This window comes from Budorcas taxicolor, chromosome 15 (assembly GCF_023091745.1).
Source record: "Budorcas taxicolor isolate Tak-1 chromosome 15, Takin1.1, whole genome shotgun sequence".
Taxonomy (NCBI): Eukaryota; Metazoa; Chordata; class Mammalia; order Artiodactyla; family Bovidae; genus Budorcas; species Budorcas taxicolor.
In genome coordinates, this window is record NC_068924.1 from 54,627,653 (window position 1) to 54,652,113 (window position 24,461).

A 24,461-nucleotide genomic window follows, 5' to 3' on the forward strand; every position below is an offset into this window, starting at 1 on the left:
GGTGCAGGCTGTAAGGGGCAAGCCCAGCGGCCCTGGAGTCTGGAGGAATGCCTGGGTTCTCTTCTCAGGATGAAGTTTTCAAAAATGTAAATGCATCGTGCCAACCTCTCCTGCTTCAAAATCTTCCAATAGCTTCTTGTCCTACTTAAAGTCCAACTTCCGTCCATGGCTCACGGGGCCCTATGTGCCCGCTGCCCACATCCTCCGAGTGCCCCCTCATCTAGCATCAACCTGGGGCTCCCCTTCCTAGACCCTCTGCTTTCCCTTTATTGCTCTGTCCCCAGAGTCTGGAGTGAAACTGGCCCACAGCAGGCTCTCCACAAATGTGCTCCAAATGACTGAACTAACTCTTCAGGGGGTGAGGAGGAGGAGCAAAGAGGTGGGGCAGTGAGGAGGGGTTGGGAAGAGTTGCTATTTGCTCTTGGATAAATGTCCACTCAGTGGAAAGATGAGGGTGGGGAGGTGGAACATAACAGCCTGAGCAGGGGTGTGTCCGGTGGTCCTGGGTCAGCACTTAGAGAGGGCAAGGAGTGTGGCAGGAAACAGCTTGGATTTGGGATTAAAGCAGTCGTGAGCCTTAAACAGGGCAGTTTATGGGAAGCAACCATACAGCCTGGGCAACAGTAGACACTCAGCAAACACGAGTTCTCCTCTCCTCCCTAAGGCTCTCCAAAATCTCTTAGTTTTTCTGGGAGAAAGCTTGGGCTTGCAGCTAGCATGTTTCTAACTGTGCTGACCTCCCACGAAGGGAAGTTCATAGTGTCAGCTGGGGCTGAAAAGTAGCTGGTTCTGATGGGAACAGGAAGCTGAAACAGTGACCAAACAGTACCAAAGTTGGCTTTGGTACTCAACGAGCCCACCCCTCACTGCAGCAAGTGGAAACTGAGGTTCAAAGAGGTCAGGGACTTGTCTGAGGTCCCAAGCAGGTCCCCAAACCCAGTCTCATAGCCCAGAGCTATTTCCACGGGGCCATTCCCATGGGCTGATTTCTAACTGCCGCTTGATATTTTTATTAGAATGTCCAGGTTCTTTTACCCTCTAGGGAATTTGGGAACCACCCAAAAAGAAGACTCTTATTAAGGTTAGAATAAAATTCAAACTTTTACCTCCAGGTGAATAAGAGTCTATGAGTCCTGGTTCTTGCCCACCTCTCTTATCAGGCCTTCCTTCCTGCCTCAGGGCCTTTGCCCTTGTCATTTCCTCTGCCCAGATTTCCACCCTTGCTCTTTCCTAGCCTGTCTGCTTCTCGCCCTTCGGGTCTCAGGTCAGAGGTTTCCTCCACAGAGTGGCTTCCCCAGCCACTGAATTTCTGCTTGGCTGGCCTGGTCATTCTCCAGCACTGGGATCACCGTCATCACCACACTACAGCCATCCCAAAAGTGACCCAAGTGCTCAGTTGTTTGTTTTCTGCCTCCTTCCAACCCGAACGTACTTCCTCAGTTTTTTTCTGGCTCCTCCCAACGAGAATGTGGATTCCATGCTCACTGCTTGGTCTCCAGCATTTAGATCCATCGGTGCCTTGTACCTAGTAGGTGCTCAGTACATGCGTATTTGATGCCAGTACTGAAAGGTGGTTCTTTTAAATCCGTTCGCTGACTCTGGGCTGTAGATGTGGTTTCCGTGCATGCTCACTGAGCATGTAGTGAGAACCAGGCCCTGTGACGGATGCTGCAAGGGATACAGATGTGATGCTCTGCCCGCCCCCAAGAGACACTATCAGGCTGTCCCCACAAGCCAGGAGACAGTGTGGCTGAGTGATGTCCATGTGTGGTATGGGGCCCAGCAGTGTCACTGCAGGGAAGTCACAGCTGTGACTGTGAGTGTTGACCTTGGAGGTGATGGAGGCTGTTTGAATGTCTAGGGGAACGCCTCCTTTAGGATGGAGGGGAAGTGGTTTGGGTGCTTCGGTGTTTCTGCCTAAACCTCAGTGAGTCTACAGTACCTGTATGTGATGTAGAGCCTTGCGGAGAGGTGGGCTTTGGACAGGCCTGGGTTCGAAGCTGCTCAGCTGTGTGGTCTCTGCTCTGAGCCTCTGCTTATTCATCTGTACACTGGGGACAGTCACGACACTGTGTAAGTGCCCAGCCGAGGACCAGGCACCAAGCCTTCACAAGTGCTGCTTCTCTTCCCTCCTGTGGTCGACACAAGAGCCTCTGGTGGTGGGGGTGGGCACAGCACCGCTTGGAAGGCGTTCCTGATGCCCCTCTCCACTCACCTGGGACTCTCTCACCCACAGGGCGACTACGTCTGGATGGACCTGAGATCCGGGCAGGAGTTTGATGTGCCCATCGGCGCGGTGGTGAAGCTCTGTGATTCTGGGCAGATCCAGGTGGTGGACGATGAAGGCAATGTGAGTAGCCTGTTACCATTCCGCCCCCATGCCTTGACAGGGGCACAGGCTGGCGGTGACCTGATGCAGGGACCTAGCAGGGACCGGCCTCAGGCGGGTGGAGACAGTTCCTGGGCCCCATTTCTGCCTCTCAGAGCTCCCTTCCTCCATGGAGCTTTCCCGACGGCCCCCACAAGAAGGAACCTCCCTTTGGTCCATTCTGCCTGGTATTAGAGATGTGTGTCTGTGTGGACGTGCGAGTGTATATGGTGGGGGCAGTGAGGTGGCACTAGGCTGGGCGCTCCTCAGGTTCAGGGATGCTTTGGGGTCAGAGAGACTGGATTCAAATCCCATCCTGCCCACTTGATGCCCAAGCTATGCAACCTTGGCCAAATCTCTTTCCCTTCTGAACCTCAGTTTCCCTTTCTGTAAAATGGAGATAAGAACAACTATCTCACAGGGTTATTGACTTAGAAAATGGGGAGGTACTCTGAAAACAGCCAGCCTGGTTCTGTGGGGCTACAGCATCAGATGAATTCACTGTCCACCCCAGTGCTGCCCTGGAATCAGTCTAACAGTTGAACCCTTTTTCTCTTGTGACTCTGAAGGAAAGGGATACTGGAAGTGTAAATTTCAGAGGCAGTGAGAGTGGGGCCTTGGGGACGGAAGGAAAGGTCTAAAGTCAGGGTCCTGTCTTAGAGAAGATGGGTGGGTGGCCCGGAAGAAGGGAAGCCTGGGAACTCTGGATGTGTGTTCATGGGCAGGGCACGTGTGTATGTGGCGGGGGCATGTGTAAATGTGGAGTGGAGTATAAGGCTGTGGTTTGGTAGAGATGTGAGGGACCAGGGAGATTCAGTTCATCATAATTTGGGTTGTACCCAATGCTTTGGGTGGCGCTGGGGACATAGAGAGAGTCCCATCTTAGCCTCCAAGTCTGATGGAAGTGAAAGGGTGCTGTGACTTGGAGAAGAAGGCTCTGTTGGGGGTTGGGATGGGCTCTGGAGCCTGGAGGCCCAGTACTGGCCATGGAAAAGTTGGGGCATCACTATTACTTATCCCTGCAGCCTCCAGAGGTACCAGCCTTGGGGTCTGCAAAGCCCTTTGACCCAAGTTCTGTCTTTAAGTCCTCACTGTGTGTGTGAAAGGCAGGGAGGACAGCCTCTGTGACCTCAATGGGAAACTGGAGTCCAGGGAGTGACCCCAGGACCACTCACACTAGTGAGCTAGTTAGGGATGCTGCCGTGAGGGGCCGGATCCAGGGCCTCCGGCCCTGTGTGTGTGTTTCCTCTCCTGACATCTCAGTGGCGGCTTTGGAGCTCTGGTTCTGTTAACCACACTTTTGTCCCCTGGGCTTTAGAAGCAGAGTGCCTGCAGTGTCATCCCAGAGGCTCCAGTTCCAGGGCCCTCTAGGAAGCCCCTGTGAGGCGGCAGGTGCAGAAGGGGGGCCCGGGTTTGGCTGGCAGCACAGATAGGTCCAGGAACCAGCCTGGAACCCCAGGGGTGGGGCCCAGGGACTCTGCCTGCAGGCTTGAGTTTCACCTGGGTCATGTTGCATGTCAGATGGTGTCCCGTAACTGTGTCATCAGATCCCAGAGATCCACTCCCACTCGCCCCCACAGAGGCCCTGAGAATGGGGGCTGCAGAGTGGGGAGGAATGTGACTGACTGGCTGGGAACAGGATGGGGCCTGCGTTTGCTTCAGTGGCGCTGGGCCCCGGGGGTGGGGGTGCGGTTTCTGGCCTCTTCTTTCACCACCTTTTCCCACTCCCATTCCCTCCCTGATCCACCTCCAAGCTATCATCTTTGCCTGTCTGTCTGCCACAGAATCCCCCAACCTGAGGCCAGGTGAGTCACATCTGGTTCCCTGGAGCACAGCGAAGCTCTCCCTAGAGAATTTTCTCTATGAAGATGTGCTGAATGAATGAGAGGCCATGGTTCCCATCTTCACTGAAGTGCTAATACTCTGCTTTTGTCCCGGCCATTCTTATTGCCGGACATACCCCTTCTTCCCCTCCTCTGCAGAGCACATGGTCCCTGTCTCTCTGAATTCATTGCCAGGTCAGCTCTTTCCCAAATGTGTCCCCAGGCCTTTCTGTTTCTCACTGGTATGCCTTCAGGGCCAGGCCTCAGTTTCTGTCCTGGTTACACTTTGGTCTGTGTGGTAGGTGTCTGTGGACATTGACCTGAGTGGTGCTGACATCGGCTGGGAGACTCTCCATGCAGGAAAGGAGTGGGGAGAGGCTCAGCTCTGCCATTTAACTGAGCAGAGCACTTTACCTCTCTAGTGTACAGCCTCACTGTAAAACAGGGCCAGTAATTCCATGATGCAATGTTAAGAGGAACAAATGAGAATATACATCTCTTTTGCAACAAAAACTAGAAGGCGTTAGAGTGATAATACCCAGGACTGGTTGATCAGTTACCAGGTACTAGGGCTTTTTAGACCTGGCAGGAGTGAAACAAAAGTTGACCATTGTCATATCTATTAACCCTCCCAATATCTCTAAGAAAAGGGGATTGTTATTCTCATCCCCATTTCATAGATGAGGTCACAGAGGTTCAGGGAGCCAACTGACATGCACAGGGCTACGGGTCTTGAGGAGGCTGAGCTACCCCTTAACTCTGGGCTGAAGTGTCCTGCAGAGGAATTATGGAAACAGAGGCTGGGGTTGAGTGGGGAAGGCAGACAGCCTGCCTGGCAGCCTCTTCCCTCTGGCCCATGCTAGGGCCTAGGACCAAGTAGGGAAAGGGAATTTTCCAACTGGATCAACTTTTATCAAGAAATGGGGTGGAAGAGAGGAATGTTCCACCCGGGATTGGAAAGTCTAGGAGTGTTCTCTGATCTCACCATCCAGCCCATTCACGTCAGGGCTGTGTGAGGGCCTGACCTGGAATGCAATGCCCCTGGCCCAGGAAGTGCCTTGAAATGCCAGGGAAACTGGAGTCATTGGCAGTGGCTAGCCTGTCCCTGAGCTTTTTGAGGGCCTTGGTCTTCTGATCCTGTTTTCTCATGTGAAGTAAGGGAGCTGGAATAGGGGACTTGTGGGGTCTCTCCATGACTAGGACTTGGCTTTTAATTCAGAATTGGTTCCTAGTAGTCAGAAGTCAGCCATCTGTTCATCAGGGATTCTCTGTCCTGTCTTTGTGCCTGGCCCCTTTTTGAAGCACTGTGAACCAGGCTATAGCAAACATGGAACCTAACCACCCAGGCTTGGGGAAAATTGAGGGGTCAGGGCCAGAACTGTGTTCACACAATGGTAACCCAGTGTGACCACTGCCTTGCAGTGGGAGACCCGGGGTGCGTGGGGGCCTAGAGGAGGCCCTAACCCAGCCGTGGGAACCCTGACTCCTGCCTGGTCCTCAGGCTCCTATGGTTCTGGCATTTGGGAATAGGGAGAGGGAGCCAGAGGTCTTTGGAGGTTTGACTCGGGTTGTAGCCATACCACAGAGACAGGAGCGATTCCCATTTCTCTGAGAGGTGAGGACTGTGAGTAGAGGGTGCTGGAGGCCTCCGAGGGGAGGTGAGGATTCCAACAGTCACAGGAAGCCAGGGCTTTGCAAGCTCTGTGAACAAGCCGAGGCGATTGCCCAGATGTGCAACCATCTGCCACCCCGTGGCAGCAGGCAGTGCAGTAGTATTGCACTATCTGAGTAACTTTTTGTACTACTGTTTACTGGAGTTTGGATTTGAAGTCAAGTCTAACTCCAGTTATTACACTTTTCACTCCATCCTATAAACTGACTGGAGAGACTAATCCCTTTTATGATGGCCACAAGGTAGGGTCAAAGTCCCAGCCATACCCACCCACCTCTAAAGTCTGCAAAGAGAATTCCCTAAGAGGAGGAAGAGCACTTCATGGAGGTTAACGGTGGGTGGTATCACTTTTACTCGTGGGAGTCAACCTGTTAGAACCGATAGTGTTTGGCCGTAGGAGAGGACGAGGCCCTTATGGGGTCGCAGAGATCCGGGGTTCCCGTCCCTCCCGGGACCCTTCCCTGGCAGAGTGCAGCCTGTGTCCCAGGAGGACGAGCTGACGTTAGCCACCGTGCATCTCCGCAGGAACACTGGATCTCCCCGCAGAACGCCACGCACATCAAGCCCATGCACCCCACGTCGGTCCACGGCGTGGAGGACATGATCCGCTTGGGGGACCTCAATGAAGCCGGCATCCTGCGCAACCTGCTCATTAGATACCGAGACCATCTCATCTACGTGAGTTTTGCCCCACCAGCCAGCCGCCCCGCCCACCTTCGGTCCCTCCACTTGTAGCCCCGTCCCGCCCCGCCCCCGCAGCTGGCCTGCGGGGATCAGGGAGTCAGCCCTTGCCCACAGCCGCTCTGTCTGCGGCTTATCTTCTCTTTTGGCCTGGATGGCACCCTCCTCCAGTGTTCTCGCCTGGGGATTCCCATGGACAGAGGAGCCTGGCAGGCTACAGTCCATGGGGTCACAAAGAATCTGACACGACTGAGCGACTAACACTTTCTTGGGTGGTCTGTGATTGCAGAATGGGAATTTTTTCCCACAGGTTCTTGTGCCTCTGTAGGGAGACTGCTGAAACTGCTGGGAGACCAGACCAGGCAGGGGAGGGCAACAGGCGCGGTGCTTTGCCCAAGGATGGGGGATCTGTGGCTTTCCCTGGGTTTACGGTGGGATCAGGACCTGCCATGGGTCTTCCAAGGTCAAGAGGAGGATGGGTTGGAAGTCTGTATCCTCAGGAAGGGGGTGGAGGATGAAACATGCTTCTGAATCCCCCAAAACCTTGATACTAGAACCTGTCATACACACATGCCACACTTTCTCACCTTGAAACTCATGAGGACAAATAAAGAGCATCTCACTCAGCCAGGACTGAGTTGATCCCAAGAGGTGAGCTTAGAGACCATCAGGACAAGATGGTCCCCTTGAGACCATTAGTCTAGAGATCCTTACACTTTTTGGCCTCAGGAACCCCTTATGCTCTTATATATTATTGAGGGCCTCAAAGAGCTTTTGTTTATGTATGTTGTATCTACTGATATTTACTATATTACAAATTATAACCAGGACATTTAATATTATTAATTCATTAAAAAATAACCACAAAAATCCATTACAGAATATCATAGCACATTTTTAAGAAAATACATTTGTCAGTATAAAAAAAATAATGAGAAGAGTGGCACTGCTTTACAGTTTTTCAAATTCAAATATCTTTAGTATCTGACTTAATATTATGGTGGGCCAAAAAATTTGTTTGCTTCTGTAACATCTTACATATAACCCAAGTGAGTTTTTTTGCCAATTCAATTAGAAGACAACCTGATTTTCTGCCACACCTCCACACTGATTTGATATTGTTTTGGCTGAAGTGTATGAAGAAAATCTGGCCTCACAGATACGCTGGCAAAAAAGACAAGGCTTTATGGACTTCCTGAAAGGATCCTGGGGATCCTCCGGGATCTCAGCCTTCTCTGAGAACAGCTGATCTAGCCCCATAGTCCCATTTTACAGAGAGGGAAACTGAGGCTTCACAAGGCTGAGTTGTAGAGCTGTGCGCTGGGGTCACTGCCTGTCTCTGGCCTGAGCGCTCAGGGGCAAAGGAAGCCGTGGATGTACAACAAAGAAAGAGCTGGAGGGAACTCGCTGAGGCAGGTCCCCAGGCTGGTCATGCTCAGGGGAGGTGGGGTGATAAGTGCAGAGCTGGTCACACAGGGTCTGTGAAAGTGAGGCCTCACTCCCAGTTCCCTTCCTGAATGCCAGGAGAGATGGCATTCAGGAAGGAGCACTGCATGATCAGAAGACCCGAGGCAGGACCGTGCCAGGCGAGTGAGTTGTCAGGACTGTGAATGGGAGACAGGGCCGGGAGAGTCTGAGGGAGCCTGAGGAAGCACAACAAGGAGTTCTCAGGGCCCCCAAAAGCCCTGGCATTGTGGCACTTCAGCAGCTGGGGAGGCCCCCTCCCCACTCTGGGTCCTTCTGCAACCTTGGGCTCTCAAGCTGTGCTCTGGCCCTGGACGTGTGTCGATTGTGTAGGCAGAGACAGCAGCTTTCTCAGGGAGCCCTTTAGTAGTGACAAAGCCCCTTTTACTCCTTCCCTCATCCAGAGGGCAGGACATGATGACACCTCCAGACATGAGCAGCATCACCTAGACAGTGGGGTGGGGCTAGGACTTGAGCCCAGGCCAGAGAAACCCCACGGGACTACTGGTGTCAACACCCCAATTCTTGGCAGTTCCCTGCCCCCTCCTCTCCTTGGATAGCAGGTGGACACAGGAGAGGCCTGGGGCTCTCTGTGGCCACTAGCCCAGGCCTGGGTGGAGGGTGATGCTTGGGTCTGGAGGTGAGCAGGAGCCTGTCCCCCTGCCTGCCCAGGGAGGCCACTCAGAGCTCACGTCCTGACGCAGTCTCCTGTCGAGGGGAACTTCACAGGAAGGAGCTGAGTGGGGGCTGTCTCCACCAGGGACCCTGCAGACCACATCTAAGGATAACTCTGAGGCATGTAGTTGATTATTGTGCACACAGTTTAGTGATTTTGCCAGCAACTGGTTTCTCATATGTGAGGGAGTCAGTTGGTTGATTCAAAGAACAAAGGCAAAAACAGGATTCAAAACGGAGAAGAGAGGAAAAAATTTTAGACAGTCTGGCATAAGTAAATCTTTTTTTTGGATGTGCCATCCAGCATGTGAGATCTTAATTCCCCCACTGGGGTTGAACCTGCACTCTCTGCATTGGAAGCACAGAGTCTTAACCACTGGAGTGCCCAAAAGTTCAGGAAGTTCAGTTTCCCCAGATCAGTGACTCTGGTTTATTAAGTTCTCAGAGTAGACTAATTAGCTGGCTTCCCTGGTGGCTCAGATGGTAAAGAATATGCCTGCAATGCAGGAGCCCCAGGTTGGATCCCTGGGTTGGGAAGATCCCTTGGAGAAGGGAATGGCAACCCACTCCAGTGTTCTTGCATGGAGAATTGCATGGACAGAGGAACCTGGTGGGCTACAGTTCATGGGGTCACAGAGAGTTGGACATGACTGAGCAACTAATATTCTTCTGTGTGTGATTAGCAGGCAGTCAGGAGAGAAATCAGCCTGGACGTTATGGCCTTACCTAGGTTGACTATGGGATCAAATAAAAGAATTCCAGAGATTTATGGATTCTCCAGAAAACCGTGAGGTCTGTGCCATTTGCCTCATTAGAAGTTTTGCTAGTAACCATTCTGACTGATTTTAGGGTGAGGGATAGGAAGTGGTGGGGAGGGCATGAGGATGGAGCCCAGAAGAGGTGTCTAAGCTCTTTTTCCCATTCAGAGACTCACGGTCAGAAATCCAGCCACAGCACCTGGAAGGCCCCCAGCTTGCATAGTCTGTGGACCTAAGATTCAGGGTGTCTGCTGGTGCAGGGTCCTGCGCTCCAGAGCTGCAGGGCTCAAGGAGGTTTCCTTGACTTGCTGACTCTATGCTTCTGTGACTGAGTGGATGAAGTAGGATTAGACCAGGGCTTTGAAGAAGCAGCTGGGCTATTGTCCCACCCAGAAACCGTACCTGTCCCTAACCATGGCAACCCTGGTCACTTCATGGCTTAGGTTACCCTGGGTACAGCCCTACGCACCCGGGATTTCCTCAGATTACTACGGCCACTCATAGCCTTGGGCCTGGAGGATGCTTTGTCCCTGACTGTCTGCTTAGGGCTTGCCTGCTCCAGCTGGTCTGCCCCCAGGAGCCTGAGGGACAGCACCCCAGGGCTGTAAGTTAGCCCCAGGCACCCTAAGTGAGGCAGAGCCCTCAGAGGACCCCTAGCAACCTCTCAACTGCAGGAGAAAATTTTGAGCAGACACCACTGAGACAAACATTCAAGTCTAAGGTCCTTTCACGATATCCTGAGAATGTGAACTGGAATCCCTTTGACCAAGATGCAGTGGAAATGGTTAGTATTGTTAATTTCAAGTGTGAGATAATTTGCAGAGTAATTTACAGTAGGATTGTGAGTTCAGACTATGGTAGCATTGGTTCCACCAAGTATCAGTAACTTCTGAAGAAGGGGTTATATGCATGTTGTTCATGATTCTGCATTTGATCACTATATCAAATACTCAGAATATATCAGATATACCAAAAAGACTCGGTGTGCTTCTGTTGAGTCAGACAAGTACTTAGTATTGGGTTAGTAAACTTTTTTGTGAGATTGAGATGTTGGTTGCTTATAGCATTGATACTATATGATGAGTGAGGTTTAGAGCAGTTTTCTCATAATCTCTACTGTGTATGTCTGAGAAATATGGCAGAAATGAATCTTTTTGTTTTAGTGTAATTTTAGCGCCCAGGTGGTGGTAGTGGTAAAGAACCCGCCTGCCAATGCAGGAGACCTAAGAGATGTGGGTTCAATATCTGGGTTGGGAAGATCCTCTGGAGGAAGAAATGGCAAACCCACTCCAGTGTTCTGGCCTGGAAAATCGCATGGACAGTGGAGCTTGGTGGACTACAGTCTACCGGGTTGCAGAGTCAGACACGACTGAAGCAACTTAGCACACAGATAGGGCAGCATTTTTAATCTCTAGAAGAATACTACCATGAATAACATTTATTGAGTCTTCAACTTATGCTGCTGCTGCTGCTAAGTCACTTCAGTCGTGTCCAACTCTGTGCAACCCCAAAGACGTCAGCCCACCAGGCTCCCCCGTCCCTGGGATTCTCCAGGCAAGAACATTGGAATGGGTTGCCATTTCCTTCTCCAATGCATGAAAGTGAAAAGTGAAAGCAAAGTTGCTCAGTCGTGTCCAACTCTTAGCGACCCCATGGACCGCAGCCTACCAGGCTCCTCCATCCATGGGATTTTCCAGGCAAGAGTACTGGAGTGGGGTGCCATTGCCTTCTTCGTCAATTTATGCTAGGCACTGTTATAAGTATTTAACATGAATTAACTGATTTAATCCTCATAGTACCCCTTATGTGGGCTACCCTGGTGGCTCAGTGGTAAAGAACCCACATGCCAATGTAGGAGATATAAGTTTGATTCCTGGGTTGGAAAGATCCCCTAGAGAAGGAAATGGCAACCCACTCCAGTGTTTTTGCATGGGAAATCCCATGGACAGAGGAGCCTGGTAGGCTACAGTCCATGGGGTCTCAATGAGTCAGACATGACTTAGTGACTAAAGAGCAAGCAGCAACCTCTCATTGGGTGGTCCCAGAGGCTAGGGGTCATTGCCGGGTCTTTCAGGGAACAGGTTGCAGGGCTGATGCTGAGCAGGGACTGGAGCTCCAGTCTGGGAGCTGGGAGACCTGGATCCAGGTTTTGGCAGGTGGCCTTTGGAGAATCCCTCCCCATTTCTGGTCTCTGTCACCCGTTTGGTGCAATGGGATGGGTAGCTCTCTGACACTGGTATAGTATGTGTACCTTGGTCTCCATGGCCTGCTAAGCGGAAGGCCCCAGGGATAGCAGGCCCAGGGGTTTCCCAGAGGAGGAGGTGGATTCCTACCATATCTCCTGGGGTGTGTCTCTGACCCAAGGGAGGCTCCTTGATCCCCACCTGGAACTTGGGGCCCCCAGGGACCTGTGTGCTCTGTCCTTGACTCAGGAATAATCCTTATCTCTTCCCTACCCCAGCCCATGGTCCTACAGGGTGGGCTTTATCACTGGAGACTTAACAAAATGCCAGTGTTGGGGAGTGGATATTAACCCTCTGTTTACCATGAACCCTTGGAGAGACAGGGCCAGAGGGGCTCAGAGAGCAGTGCCCAGAGCCTAAGGGGGTGGACACGTGCTGAGGTGCAGAGAGAGGCCTGAGTCTCGTTGTCAGCAGCGGCCAAGCCCCTCACTTCTTCTGCCTCCCCTACCACCAGCCCCACAGTCTTGCAGGTGAATCCTTGGGCTTTGGTTGAGTCCAGGTGGGGAGGTGAGAGCTGGGGCTCTGGCGCCAGGGTCCCTCCATTATCCCATTCCCCACTTATCTGCTGTGTGACCTTGGCAAGTCCCGCCCCTTCTTGCAGGCTCAGAGGAACATCATAACTATGACTCACAGGGGCCTCCTGACCCAGATTCCCAGTGGTGGACAGATTGTAGGGGGCATGGTGGAAGCTGGGAGTCCAGAGGGGAGGTGCCTGGCCAGGAACATGGCCATGTCCACGGAGAGAAGTGGGTTGTTAGGAAGGAGGGGAGACTCCCCCAGCATCCCGCCCTGGTGAAGGATGGTGGTGAAGGGCAGTGGTGGCACTGTTGGCCGAGCTGGGAGGCAGAGCAGCAGCAGGGTTGGAGGGGAGAGTGGGCTGTGGTCTGGGCAGGCTGGCGGACATCAAGTGGGGATGTCCGGGAGGTAGAGGACTGAGGGGCCTAGTGCTCGGGAGGGCCCTCTGGGCTGTGGGCAGAGGAGAGGGCCACGGAAGGGTAATGGGGAGAAAGGGTCCAGGCCCAGCCCCGGGAAGGCTCCTCGTGTGTCTCAGTGCACCCTTGCCCTCTCTGGCACTGCCCCTCTGTGCTTGGTCACCGAGCCTCTCCTCAGGGCCACCTCGATCTGGCTCTGATTCCCCCGTTGACTGGTTCATTGGGTTTGAAATAGCGTGTCTGCCTCCAGCCTCTGTAACTGTTGTTTATCCTCCCCAGCTGTCAGGGTGACCTTTCCCTAGCAATCTTCCCAAATGTCCTGCCCTTTCACGCCTCTGTGCTTGATTCCCACTGAGAGCCCTCTGCCCGCCTGCACCCTCTCCATCTTGTGAGCCTGGGATGAGTTCCCTTGGCCCCAGGCTCTCCCTCCCTGGCAGTCGGGTGTGGTTGTCAGCCTTCCCTTGTGCCTCAGGGAAGGCACACAGGCCTCAGATCACATGGCAATCAAGGGCCAAGTGGTTGAGAGCCATACCTGCTGTTAAGGAAATACTCAAAGGAAGGTGCTTGTGGACCGCCAACTCTGCACCAGGCACCTGTCCAAAGGTTGTGCCCTTTGGTCTTTACAGCAGCTTTGCGAGGTGGGTGTTAACCATACCCTTTTTACAGATGAACAGACAGACTTAGAGCAGTAGAGCTTTGCCACAGGGATTTTTTTTTTTAAGTTAGATTTTTAAAAATATAAATTTATTTATTTTAATTGGAGGCTAATTACTTTACAGTATTGTAGTGGTTTTGCTGTACATTGACATGAATCCACCACGGGTGTACATGTGTTCCCCATCCTGAACCCCCCCGCCCACCTCCCTCCCCATCCCATCTCTGGGTCATCCCAGTGCACCAGCCCTGAGCGCCCTGTCTCATGCACCGAACCTGGACTGGCAGTTCGTTTCATATATGATATTATACATGTTTCAACACCATTCTCCCAAATCATCCCACCCTTGCCCTCTCCCATAGAGTCCAAAAGACTGCCCTATACATCTGTGTCTCTTTCGCTGTCTCATATATAGGGTTATTGTTACCATCTTCTTAAATTCACAGGGATGTTTCTGTGGCTCTCTCTCCCACCTGGGGACCATAATCTAGCTGATTCCCACTGCTCGGCTGGGCTGAGCTGTGGAGGACAGTGGCCGAGGCCCCCTGGGGCTAGAGGTTGACAGGTCCTGCTCTGCGGAGTTAGCCCAGTGGACTCACCTGGGCTGTGTTGGGTGTTGCTGGTGGAGCAGATCCTTATCACCCCATTCCCACTGACGAGTTCTCTTTTGTCCCTACTTTCCGACCTCAGACCAACTGTGGAGGGCGGGTGAGTAGCACAGAGCAGGTTCCCGCTCTCCGGCGGGGTTGGCCTGGCAGCTCCCCTCCAGCCTCCTTCCCCATCCCGCCCTGTCTCTGCTGCTCAGGCTCTGGCACATGGTCAGGCGGTCGGCCTGGTGAGGCTCAGCTGCTTCTGGCATGGGCTACTCAGAGGAAGAGCCAGGATGGGGAGAGGAGGGTCCTCTGGGGCTCAGAAGGGCGGTGTCTGGTAGGAAGCCTGGGTCTGGGGTGCTCAGGCCAGGGCCGCTTTGCATGGCACAGCTGGCCCTGTGGTGGGCACTGGCCTGGTATGCGGTGCTGGCAGCAGCGCTTTCCCTGCATGGCCACCTAGGGCCTGAGGCTGCCAGGATGTGGCTGCGGCTCTGGTGTGATGCCCGTGGCCCCAGGTGGGAGGGGATGGATGGGGCTGATCCCTCCCCTGCATACTCACGGCTTTCTTCAGCCCATCTGGGCTCAGATGTCAATAGATCCATCACCAATGATAGGCTGGGTGTGACCTTCTACAGCTGGAGTGGGGAGCGGTGGGGGGCGGAGAAGGAGAAGTAACCCTCGAGAGCCTCACTGTGGCCTGGAGGCAGGAGGACCAGGCCTTGTTGTCCCCTGTGTGGCAGGGTCTGGGTTCACAGCAGGAAATTTTGCACCCAGGTGCACTAACCAAGGAGCTCAAGGAGGGAAACCCCCCGGAAGGGTCTCTGAGGTGTGTCTGGCCCCTGTGCCCACACCACCCAGGGTGGCTGCACCCAGACTGCAGGGGCAGTGCTGCAGAGACGGGGGCCCACCCAGCCCCTTTAGCTCTTGATGGCTTCGTTCCACTCCCTTCTCACCTACCCATCTCCTCCGCTCTGGAAAGGTCCAGTTTGTGAATTTTACTCCCATAGGTTGAGGTGCAGGGTTTGGAGGCAAAGGTGGGAGTCAGCCTTTGAGGATTACCTGCAGGGTGCTATGAATTTTAAAGTCCACTATCTTCTTTAATCTTCATAGACAGTTATATTATACCCATTTTACAGATAAAGATAAGGAAATCGAGGCTTCGAGACCCTCCTTCCCTCCCCCGCCCCCTGCTTCCTCCTTTCATTAAATGTTTCTAAGCACCTACTCTGAGCCGGCCCAATGCTAACCTGAAGCCCGCTGCCTACACACCCCCCACTGCCCACCTTATAGGGAGGTAGGATTCCAGCACCAAAGCCAGTGCTCTGACTTCCAGAGGGACAGAGTAGGGCAGAGCCTGAGAGCTTAGAATCAGAGCCCCCCTACATAGGAAGGGATGAGCTCTCTGTTCCTTGTTGCCCACAGACCTACACGGGCTCCATCCTGGTGGCTGTGAACCCCTACCAGCTGCTCTCTATCTACTCGCCAGAACACATCCGCCAGTATACCAACAAGAAGATTGGAGAGATGCCCCCCCACATCTTTGCCATTGCTGACAATTGCTACTTCAATATGAAGCGCAACAGCCGTGACCAGTGCTGCATTATCAGGTGGGCACCCAGCACCAGCATGGAGCGCCAGGCTTAGCCCCTAGAACTCCTGCTCTATGCTCCTGCTAATGCCTCATAATATAGAGAATCACCTCCTCTTTCCCAGGCCTTATATCTCTATTAATGTCACCAGAGCTCATGTTAGCTTTCGATGCCAACCTTACTGCTGGCTCCTGTTAAGGTATGGTCAGTTGCAATCTCAGGCTCCCATTCTCTCTTGGGCAGAGGATAAAAGGACAAAGCATTGACATGCTTACTTAATTGACAGAGCATTGACAAAGTTAATGCCATTCTGTGTGGCAGTATAACTGGAGGGGAAGGAAAGTTAACTGAGCTCCTTTTACCTTCCCCAGGTTTGAAAAGTCCTTGAAAATAAAGTGTTTGTCACTTAGTCATGTCTGACTCTTTGAGACTCCATGGACTGTAGCCCACCAGGCTCCTCTGTCCATAGAATTCTCCAGGCAAGAATACTGGAGTGGGTCACCATGCCCTCCTCCTGGGGATCTTCCCAACCCAGGGATTGAACCCAGGTCTCCCGCAATGTAGGCAGATTTTTTACCATCTGAACTACCAGGGAAGCCCTGAAAGGTCCTTAGTTTCAGCCTGTTTTACTGATGAGGAGCTGACTGGAGTGGGACAGCAGCTGTAACAGGTCCCGCCTCTGCCTGTGTCTCCTCTGCAGTGGGGAGTCGGGGGCGGGGAAGACAGAGAGCACGAAGCTGATCCTGCAGTTCCTGGCGGCCATCAGTGGGCAGCACTCGTGGATTGAGCAGCAGGTGCTGGAAGCAACTCCCATCTTGGAAGGTAAGACTGGGGCACTCAGGGAGGAGCAGGGTGGCTGTGGGGCAGTGGGGGGAGTTGACCATGACTGTGACCCATGACCCGTGATTCTCTCCTACCCTTGCAGCGTTTGGGAATGCTAAGACCATCCGCAACGACAACTCAAGCCGCTTCGGGAAGTACATTGACATCCACTTCAACAAGCGGGGCGCCATCGAGGGCGCCAGGATCGAGCAGTACCTGCTGGAGAAGTCACGAGTCTGTCGCCAGGTGGGCCTGAGCCCCTGCACAGGAACCCCTGACTCGGGGTGCGGAGTATGGGGTGCACTTTGCATAGTCTTGCTTGTCCCTGTGTTCCTGCTTGCTTGCCTCAGGGCCTGGGATCCCATCAGGAAACCCACCCATGGGGCCTTTTTCATGAGACACTTGTTAAAACAGTGAACTGTTTATAGTCTGATTGTCTGCTGCCCAATGGCCCTGTCCTGCCCTCCCGTCCCCCAACACCTTGTGCCCACGTTTTCAGGCCCCGGATGAAAGGAATTACCACGTGTTCTACTGCATGCTGGAGGGCATGAATGAGGAGCAGAAGAAGAAGCTGGGCCTGGGCCAGGCCACAGACTATAACTACTTGGCCATGGTGAGGCCCAGGTGGGCACCCGGGGAGGGGGACACCTGTCCCAGCCCCTCCCCAGCTCCAGGCCTGGTGGGTGGGAACTTTGCTGTGGGCTTTCTTTCATCCTCTGACAGGCACCAGCCCACCGTAAAGCATGTTCCCCATGTGGGCACACACTTGCTCCCCCACCCATCTAGATGAATTCTCGCTGCAGATACTAGTAATAACGCTTCAGTTGTGTCTGACTCGTTGTGACCCCATGGACTGTAGCCCTCCAGGCTCCTCTGTTCATGGGATTCTCCAAGCAAGAATACTGAAGTGGGTTGGCATGCCCTCCTCTAGGGGATCTTCCTGGCCCAGGGATCGAACCTGCGTCTCTTATACCTCTTACCTTGGCAGCAGGTCCTTTACCACTAGCGTCACCTGGGAAGCCTGCCACAGACACACACATTCCTAAATGTGTAGGTGTCCCGGACCCAGGGACTCATAGACACGCATGTGCCCACGTGTATGCACACTAGGCCCTGCCTGCACACATGTGTTGTGGTACTTTAGTCTTTGAGGTCGTGGAGACTGTGACCTCTGCCAGGGCTCCCCCAGGATTGTGGAGCACAGGCTGCTGTGGCTTCAGCCTTGGGTGCTAACTGGTTGCTGGGCCCTGGTGCCAGCCTCTTGCTGGGGTCTGGCCACCAAGGATAAGGGGGCCAGAGGCCTTTGCTGCCACTCAGTGCCAGTGAGGGGCCATGCACATTGCAGGCTGGCCTGGGGGGCACTGGCTTCCTTTGCCCTGGGAGGAGCCCATGCCTGGTTGTTTAGACCCAAGCTTGGCCAGCCGCGTGGACACAAATATGGGCTATAGCACATGAGAGATATGGGACAACAAAGTTGTGTGTGTGTGTGTTGCAGGTGTGACAGGCCTTCCTGGACACTTCCTTTAGCTGGCTGGCACACTTGGACACACACACACACGTCTCATAGGCACACACAGTGGGGCAGACCCTTTGACACCCTGCCTGTTGACAGTCACCACCCCACCTTCCACCCCAGGCTGCACCTGGTGAGGGGTTCAAGTCCCTGAGAGTGTGTGTCCACAGGGGGTAAGGGGCATGGTAAAATCTTGGTGCTGTGACTGCAGGGCAGGGTGGCATGGCAGGCCTGGCATCAGTGATCTGGCTCCTCTTACTCTTGGGAAGAAGGGGCGTCCAGGCTCCCCTGATGCAGGAATGTGTTCTTGAGAAGCCCAGCTAGGAGCTTTCTAGATTTTCTGGAGGAGTCCTAGGTGAGGTCAGTGCCCGGAAACCCAGGCTGGCCCAGTCCAGGCACTGCCTCTCTGGGGTAACCTATGGTCTCTGTGACACCCTCCTGCTCCCCACTTTCCAACTTCCTCCCACCAGGGTAACTGTGTAACCTGTGAGGGCCGCGAGGACAGCCAGGAATATGCCAACATCCGCTCGGCCATGAAGGTGCTCATGTTCACTGACACAGAGAACTGGGAGATCTCGAAGCTTCTAGCTGCCATCCTGCACCTGGGCAACCTGCAGTATGAGGGTGAGGGACCCAGCGGCCATCTCTAGTGAGGAGGGAAGACTAGCGAAGGAAATGCGTTCTCTCGTCCAGCACTCCCAGGGCACTGACAGTGTGCCAGGCTGGGAGGTGGTGCCAGGCCCACTCTGCTCTTGCTCTGGTGTCCAGCATGGTTCCTGGACCAAGCAAGAGCCCTAGGAAAGTTTGCTCAGTGAATGAATGAATGATCCCAGATCTAAGGCGCTCACAGTCTAATGAGTCTTGAAAGACAGAGACATGGAGAATGGGTGCACTGAGCAGAAACAAGAGCTGTGCAAAGGTCCTAGGCCTGACAGAGTAGGGCACGTCTGGGGAAGGGCAGATGGTGTCAGGCCCAGAGCAAGGCAAGTTCACCAGGCCTGTGTCAGGAGTCCCTGCTTACTCTGGGCGTCTGGAGTAGGGGTCATGGGAGGTGGCATGGGGCATGATTGCCAGGGTCTGCTTACTTGGATGTCAGGCAAGGGGCCAGATGCTGGGCATTCCTGCTTCTTGCCCTCATGGTGCCCATGGCTCATGGAGACAACACTCGTCAGACAGCTATTAGCCCAGAAAAGCATTTAATCATGGTGCTGGTGCCCTCCATAGACAGGGCAGTCCCCCTGAGCATGGGCAGAGCTACCCCGTTGCCCTAGGCTGTCCCCCAGCCCACCTCCCTTGCCTGACGCTGTGCCTCGTGCTGCTGACAGACCGCACGTTTGAAAACCTGGATGCCTGCGAGGTCCTCTTCTCGCCATCCCTGGCCACGGCCGCATCCTTGCTGGAGGTCAGTGAGAGCCTGCTGTTCTTTCTCTCAGAGGGACGGTGTTGACTTCTGGCTCAGGGAGCTGGGGCCCTCTGCTTGGAGAATCCTGGGAGTTCAGCACTGAGAACCAACCAGCTGTGGGCAGGATCTGTGCTGGCACCGGGCCCCAGAGGAGGAGTGGAGACCTAGCAGAGCTGCCCCTGGAGAGGGTGGGGGTCTGGGGGCCCTGAGCGGGTCAGTCAGTCTTTTAGTAAATATATACTAGCCTCTGCCTTGAGTTGGAAAACTGGGATGAATAAAGTCAGAATCTGAGCCAGTGGAGCCAGCCCTGGAGGGACAGGTGACATCCTGGGGGTGGGAAGGGGCTGGAGGAGAGAGGCATTTGGGTGGTTTTGATGACTGGGGAGGATTGGGCTGTGGGCTGTGGAGGGCTTTCCAAGTGGAGGGAGCAGGCTGGGCCAGGCCTGACTGGAAAGCGGGAGGGGTTCTAGGTGTGGCCGAGGGAGGGGCGGGCTGGCAGGGGGCTGCGTGAGCGCCTGGATGTTGCCCCACCAGGTGAACCCCCCAGACCTGATGAACTGCCTGACTAGCCGTACCCTCATCACTCGCGGGGAGACAGTGTCCACTCCGCTCAGCAAGGAGCAGGCGCTGGACGTGCGAGACGCCTTCGTCAAGGTGGAGTGGCCGCCTGCTCTCCTTGTCCCATGAGAGGCTGGGTTGTTGATGGGCAGGAGCCGAGGAACCCACAGAGCTGGAGGGATGTCAGCCTTGACCCCGCTCTGCCCTTGGGTCCAGCTCTAGCCACTGGCTCTCTGGGGCCTGGACAAGAGTGTGCCTTCCCCCTGAGCCTGATTCGTCCATCCCACAAGGGGCTGGGACTTGTGTTCTTCAAGGGCCCGAACAGCTCTGGTGACCTGAGGCCTTCCAACCCTGGCCTGCTTCATGCTGAATCATATTTGCTGGCTATTCAGTCTGCTGTGCTATTCCCAGCCCTGTGGATACCCTCTCTGGTCTCTCCTTCTAAAGAAGACCCCACAGAGGGAATGGGCCAGGTGGGGAGGCCCCCCAGTCCTGCCATTTTGTCATCCATTGAGCCCTTGCCCTGTGCCAGGCCCTGTGCTGGGCTCTGGGACCCTGGAGACAGAGTTGTAGAGGAGACATGGTTGGAGGGGTGGGAGCTGAAACTTCCAAGGAAGGGAAGGGGAGGTTTCTTGGTGGAGCTGATATCTCCATAGAGCTTTGAAAAACAAGCAGACGTTATTCAGACAGGAGAGGGTGCTCCAGGCAGAGGGAACAGCTGGAATAAAGACGTGGAGGTTTCCTGCAGCAGGAAGGGGCTAGAGTGAGGCCTCCGAGGCCCAGGGAAGGTGTCCGGCCAGTCTCCCTGGGAAGCTGTGGCTTATGCAGCCGCATCTCCCTTCAGGGCATCTACGGGCGGCTCTTCGTGTGGATTGTGGACAAGATCAATGCAGCCATTTATAAGCCCCCTTCCCAGGAAGTGAAGAACTCTCGCCGGTCCATCGGTCTCCTGGACATTTTTGGGTTCGAGAACTTTGCAGTGAACAGGTACCACATGGGGCTGTGTCTTATGGGAATTTTCTTCTAAAAGTGTGGACTTACAGATCACATCTCTCCCTTTAAACTACATTTAGCTAGTCCCAAGCACACTCTTCCAGGCTGTTGAAAAATGTGACTCCAGACACAGAATCTTGGGGGCCCTTCCCCTTCCTCCCCATCCCCTCCAGTCCCTGGGCCAGCTGAGGCCAGTGTGGTGGTGGGGCAAAGGCTTTTACCCATTGTGACACTCTATTCCCCATTGCCCATTGGTCCATTTCCAAGCTGCAAGATGCCTCAAAGCAAGTGAGGCTGAGACTGAGCAATGTTTGAGATGGGGGTCTTGGCCATGCTTGATGTCCCACCCCTCTTGGGGGGCCATGTGAAGTGCAGATGGATGGAGCAGGCCCAGGAGAATGCTGGGGCTAGAGGCAGCTGGCCTTGCCCCACTTTTTAGCTATGTTACCCCTGGTGAGTCACTTCAATTCCTATAATGTTGAGGTGTCTCAAAGCCCTCTCTCTACCCAGAACACACGAAGTGTTAGTCACCAGGGAGAATGCTGAGTTGGTGGCTCAGAGATGTCACCCTCAAGGCCTTGCTTGCCAGATCTCATGAGCCCCCTTCCCATATCTGCTGATGCTTTGAATCTTTGAGGCCCACCTCCCCAGTGCCTTGGCTCTTCCTCTTCTGGGTGCTCTACCAGGGGTGTGGTGCCCATTGGCCAGCCCTTTCCCAGGGCCTGGTAATCCATCCTTAACTCTCCTCTGACTCACTCAGTGACCTTGGGTGAGTCCTGTGCCCTTGCTGGGCCTTCATGCCCTCTTCTGTCATGGAGGAGGTTGGAGACTGAAAATCCCACGGGCACACTGAACATGAGGCTGGGGTCACCCCTGAGTGCCAAGGCAGGGCCTGAACACCCCTCCCCCTCCCCTGCTGCCCCCCTGTCCCCTGCCCCATTCCTGCAGCTTTGAGCAGCTCTGCATCAACTTTGCCAATGAGCACCTGCAGCAGTTCTTCGTGCGGCATGTGTTCAAGCTGGAGCAGGAGGAGTATGACCTGGAGAGCATTGACTGGCTGCACATCGAGTTCACAGACAACCAGGACGCCCTGGACATGATCGCCAACAAACCCATGAACATCATCTCCCTCATCGATGAGGAGAGCAAGTTCCCCAAGGTGGGCCTGGGGCAGGGCAGGGCAGGGCAGACGAGACTCCTTCCCTCCATACGATGAAGATCCAAGTATGCCACTGGCACAGAATAGGTGCTCCAGGCACAGAATATGTCTTGGAGTCGGGGAGGGGCTACTTGCATGATTTTAATCTTGGGAAAAAGATTTCCTATACTGGGATGTACTTTCAAGGTTTTGTAATTCCAATTTACCCACTTCACAGATGGGGAAACGGAGGCCCAGAGAGCTTCTGTGTTGGGATATAAATAAAGGGAGGGAGGCTCTTGGGAAAGACAGAAGGGGGGTGAAAAGACAGAGGGCAGGAGAGGCAATAGGGCCTGGTGGAGAGTGGGGTGGGGAGGAGAGGGAGAGCTTGATGGGTGCTCCTCGGTTCCCACAGGGCACGGACACCACCATGTTGCATAAGCTCAACTCCCAGCACAAGCTCAACTCGAACTACATTCCCCCCAAGAACAATCACGAGACCCAGTTTGGGATCAACCACTTTGCAGGCATCGTTTACTATGAGAGTCAAGGTATAGGAGGGCCCCCCGGGGCTGGCTGTCTCTCTTTGCCTGTGTTCCCTCCCTTCCTTCCCCTTCTCCAGCCCAGGACAGACACCAGAGTGCTGAAATACGAAGAGGGAAGGGATGTTAGAAAACGTTGGGTTCAGTGCTGTTTTTTTTCAGAGTTTATAAAATTTTGTTAAAATATATGTAATATAAAATTAACCATTTTAACAATTTTTAGGTTTGCAATTCAGTAGCATTTACTACACTCACGATATTGTGCAGTTGTCACCACTCTCCAGAGTCTATCCATCACCCCAAACAGGGGCTCTGTATGCACGAAACAGTAACTCTGCATCCTCCCCTCACCCCCAGTCCCTGATAACCTCTACTCTACTCTCTGCCTCTACGTATCTAACTATTCAAGTACCTCATATAAGCGAAACATACAGTATTCATCCTTTTGTGTCTGGCTTATTTCACTTAGCGTAATACCCTCAAGGTTCATCCATGTTGTAGCATGTGTCAGAATTTGGCCCTTTTTATGACAATAATATTCTGTTGCATATACATATACATATACACACACATACACAGCACCGTTTATTTATCCATTCATCTGTTGATGGACAGTTGGATTGTTTCCGCCTTTTGGCTGCTATGGATAGTGCTGTTGTGAACATGGCGTTGCTGTTCAGTCGCCAAAGTGTGTCCAACTCTTTGCGACCCTGTGGACTGCAGCACGCCAGTCTTCACCGTCCTCCACTATCTCCCAGAGTTTGCTCAGATTCATATCCATTGAGTCAGTGATGCCATCCAACCATCTCATCCTCTGCTGCCCTCTTCTCCTTTTGCCTTCAATCTTCCCCTGCATCAGAGTTTTTTCCAGTGAGTTGACTCTTTGCATCAGGTGGCCAAAGTATTGGTGATTCAGCTTCAACGTCAGTCCTTCCAGTGAATATTCAGGGTTGATCTCCTTGCAGTCCAAGTGATCATGGGTGTACAGTATCTTCTTTAGCCCTGGTTTCAGTTCTTTGTATGGGCTCAACACTCCTTTGCACATAAGGGGAAAGCGAGGCTCAGAAGGAGCAGTTAACTGTTTGTAGATTCCCACAGCCTGCTGGGTGCAAAGCCAGATCTAGAACCAGCACAGTTAGCCACCAACAGTCTTTGAGCAACAAGACCGAGTTTGGTCTTTGAAGGACTTGCATCTTCTTTTCACCTGGGAGATATAATTGGGCTCCTTTTAAAGCTAAAAGTGAGGAAGAAGGTCAGAACATAGTTAAGTTTTTCCCTTTGGAATTCTTACATGGTCTGTCAAAAGCCTGCAGACTGCCCTTGCCAACTCCACCCCTCCCACCCTGGTGCAAAGAGCTGACCTTGAGTGGGGATCAGCTGTGGGATGTGTCTGTCCTACTGCCTGCAGTCCTGAAGGGTCCCTCCCACAGCCAAAGTCAGTGAAATTCTCAACAAGCAAAGAGCCACCGGTTTCACACTTCCTTGTTGAATTGGTCCAGAAGGCAGAGAGTGAGCCATGCGGTAGGTATGGGATCAGAGGGGCATCAGCCTTCCTTAAAATAGCAGGTGTGAGATCTGACCCTCCTGTTAGACAGTAGGAAGCCAACGTTAAGTTTGAAGGCCTGTTGGGTAAGCAAATGGATCTGCTGTTTAGAGTAAGAGAGGGCGTTTTCAGTTCAGGTCAACTAACAGTCATTGGCCAGGCTTCAAACTTCATACTGTTGCTGGGGATATGAAAATGAGAATTGAGTGAACTCCACTCACTTATAAAATTATAGACTATTATTAGATCTGGAGGGAACAGAAGACTCATCTGCTTTTATGGATTTGGAAACTGAGGCCCCGAGAGGGAAATGACTTGCCTAAGGTCACTAATCATTTCTGAGCTACTTTTAACAATTCTGTCGGCATTTTCTGTTCATAGAACACTGTTTTAGTTAGGCATTTTATTTAAAACATGAGTGGTTTAGGTGATCCAAAAAGGAGCAAGAGTTCATGGATACATCATGTTCATTCAAAAGATAAGGAACAGAAGGGCCAGAA

General features: G+C 53.3%; 1 protein-coding gene across 1 annotated transcript in view; it reads left to right on the plus strand.

Annotated features, from left to right (window-relative positions):
* The first annotated feature begins 2,251 nt into the window (after positions 1 to 2,251).
* MYO7A (myosin VIIA) overlaps positions 2,252 to 24,461 on the plus strand; it is an 87,507-nt gene continuing 65,297 nt past the window's right edge. Inside the window, exons 1-13 of the mRNA XM_052652285.1 lie at positions 2,252 to 2,350; positions 6,389 to 6,541; positions 13,962 to 13,979; positions 15,284 to 15,468; positions 16,151 to 16,272; positions 16,376 to 16,518; positions 16,772 to 16,885; positions 18,256 to 18,409; positions 19,111 to 19,187; positions 19,722 to 19,841; positions 20,590 to 20,732; positions 21,687 to 21,897; positions 22,292 to 22,427. Of these exons, the coding sequence (XP_052508245.1) occupies positions 2,252 to 2,350; positions 6,389 to 6,541; positions 13,962 to 13,979; positions 15,284 to 15,468; positions 16,151 to 16,272; positions 16,376 to 16,518; positions 16,772 to 16,885; positions 18,256 to 18,409; positions 19,111 to 19,187; positions 19,722 to 19,841; positions 20,590 to 20,732; positions 21,687 to 21,897; positions 22,292 to 22,427 (1,675 nt within the window). The remainder of the gene's footprint in view (positions 2,351 to 6,388; positions 6,542 to 13,961; positions 13,980 to 15,283; positions 15,469 to 16,150; positions 16,273 to 16,375; positions 16,519 to 16,771; positions 16,886 to 18,255; positions 18,410 to 19,110; positions 19,188 to 19,721; positions 19,842 to 20,589; positions 20,733 to 21,686; positions 21,898 to 22,291; positions 22,428 to 24,461) is intronic.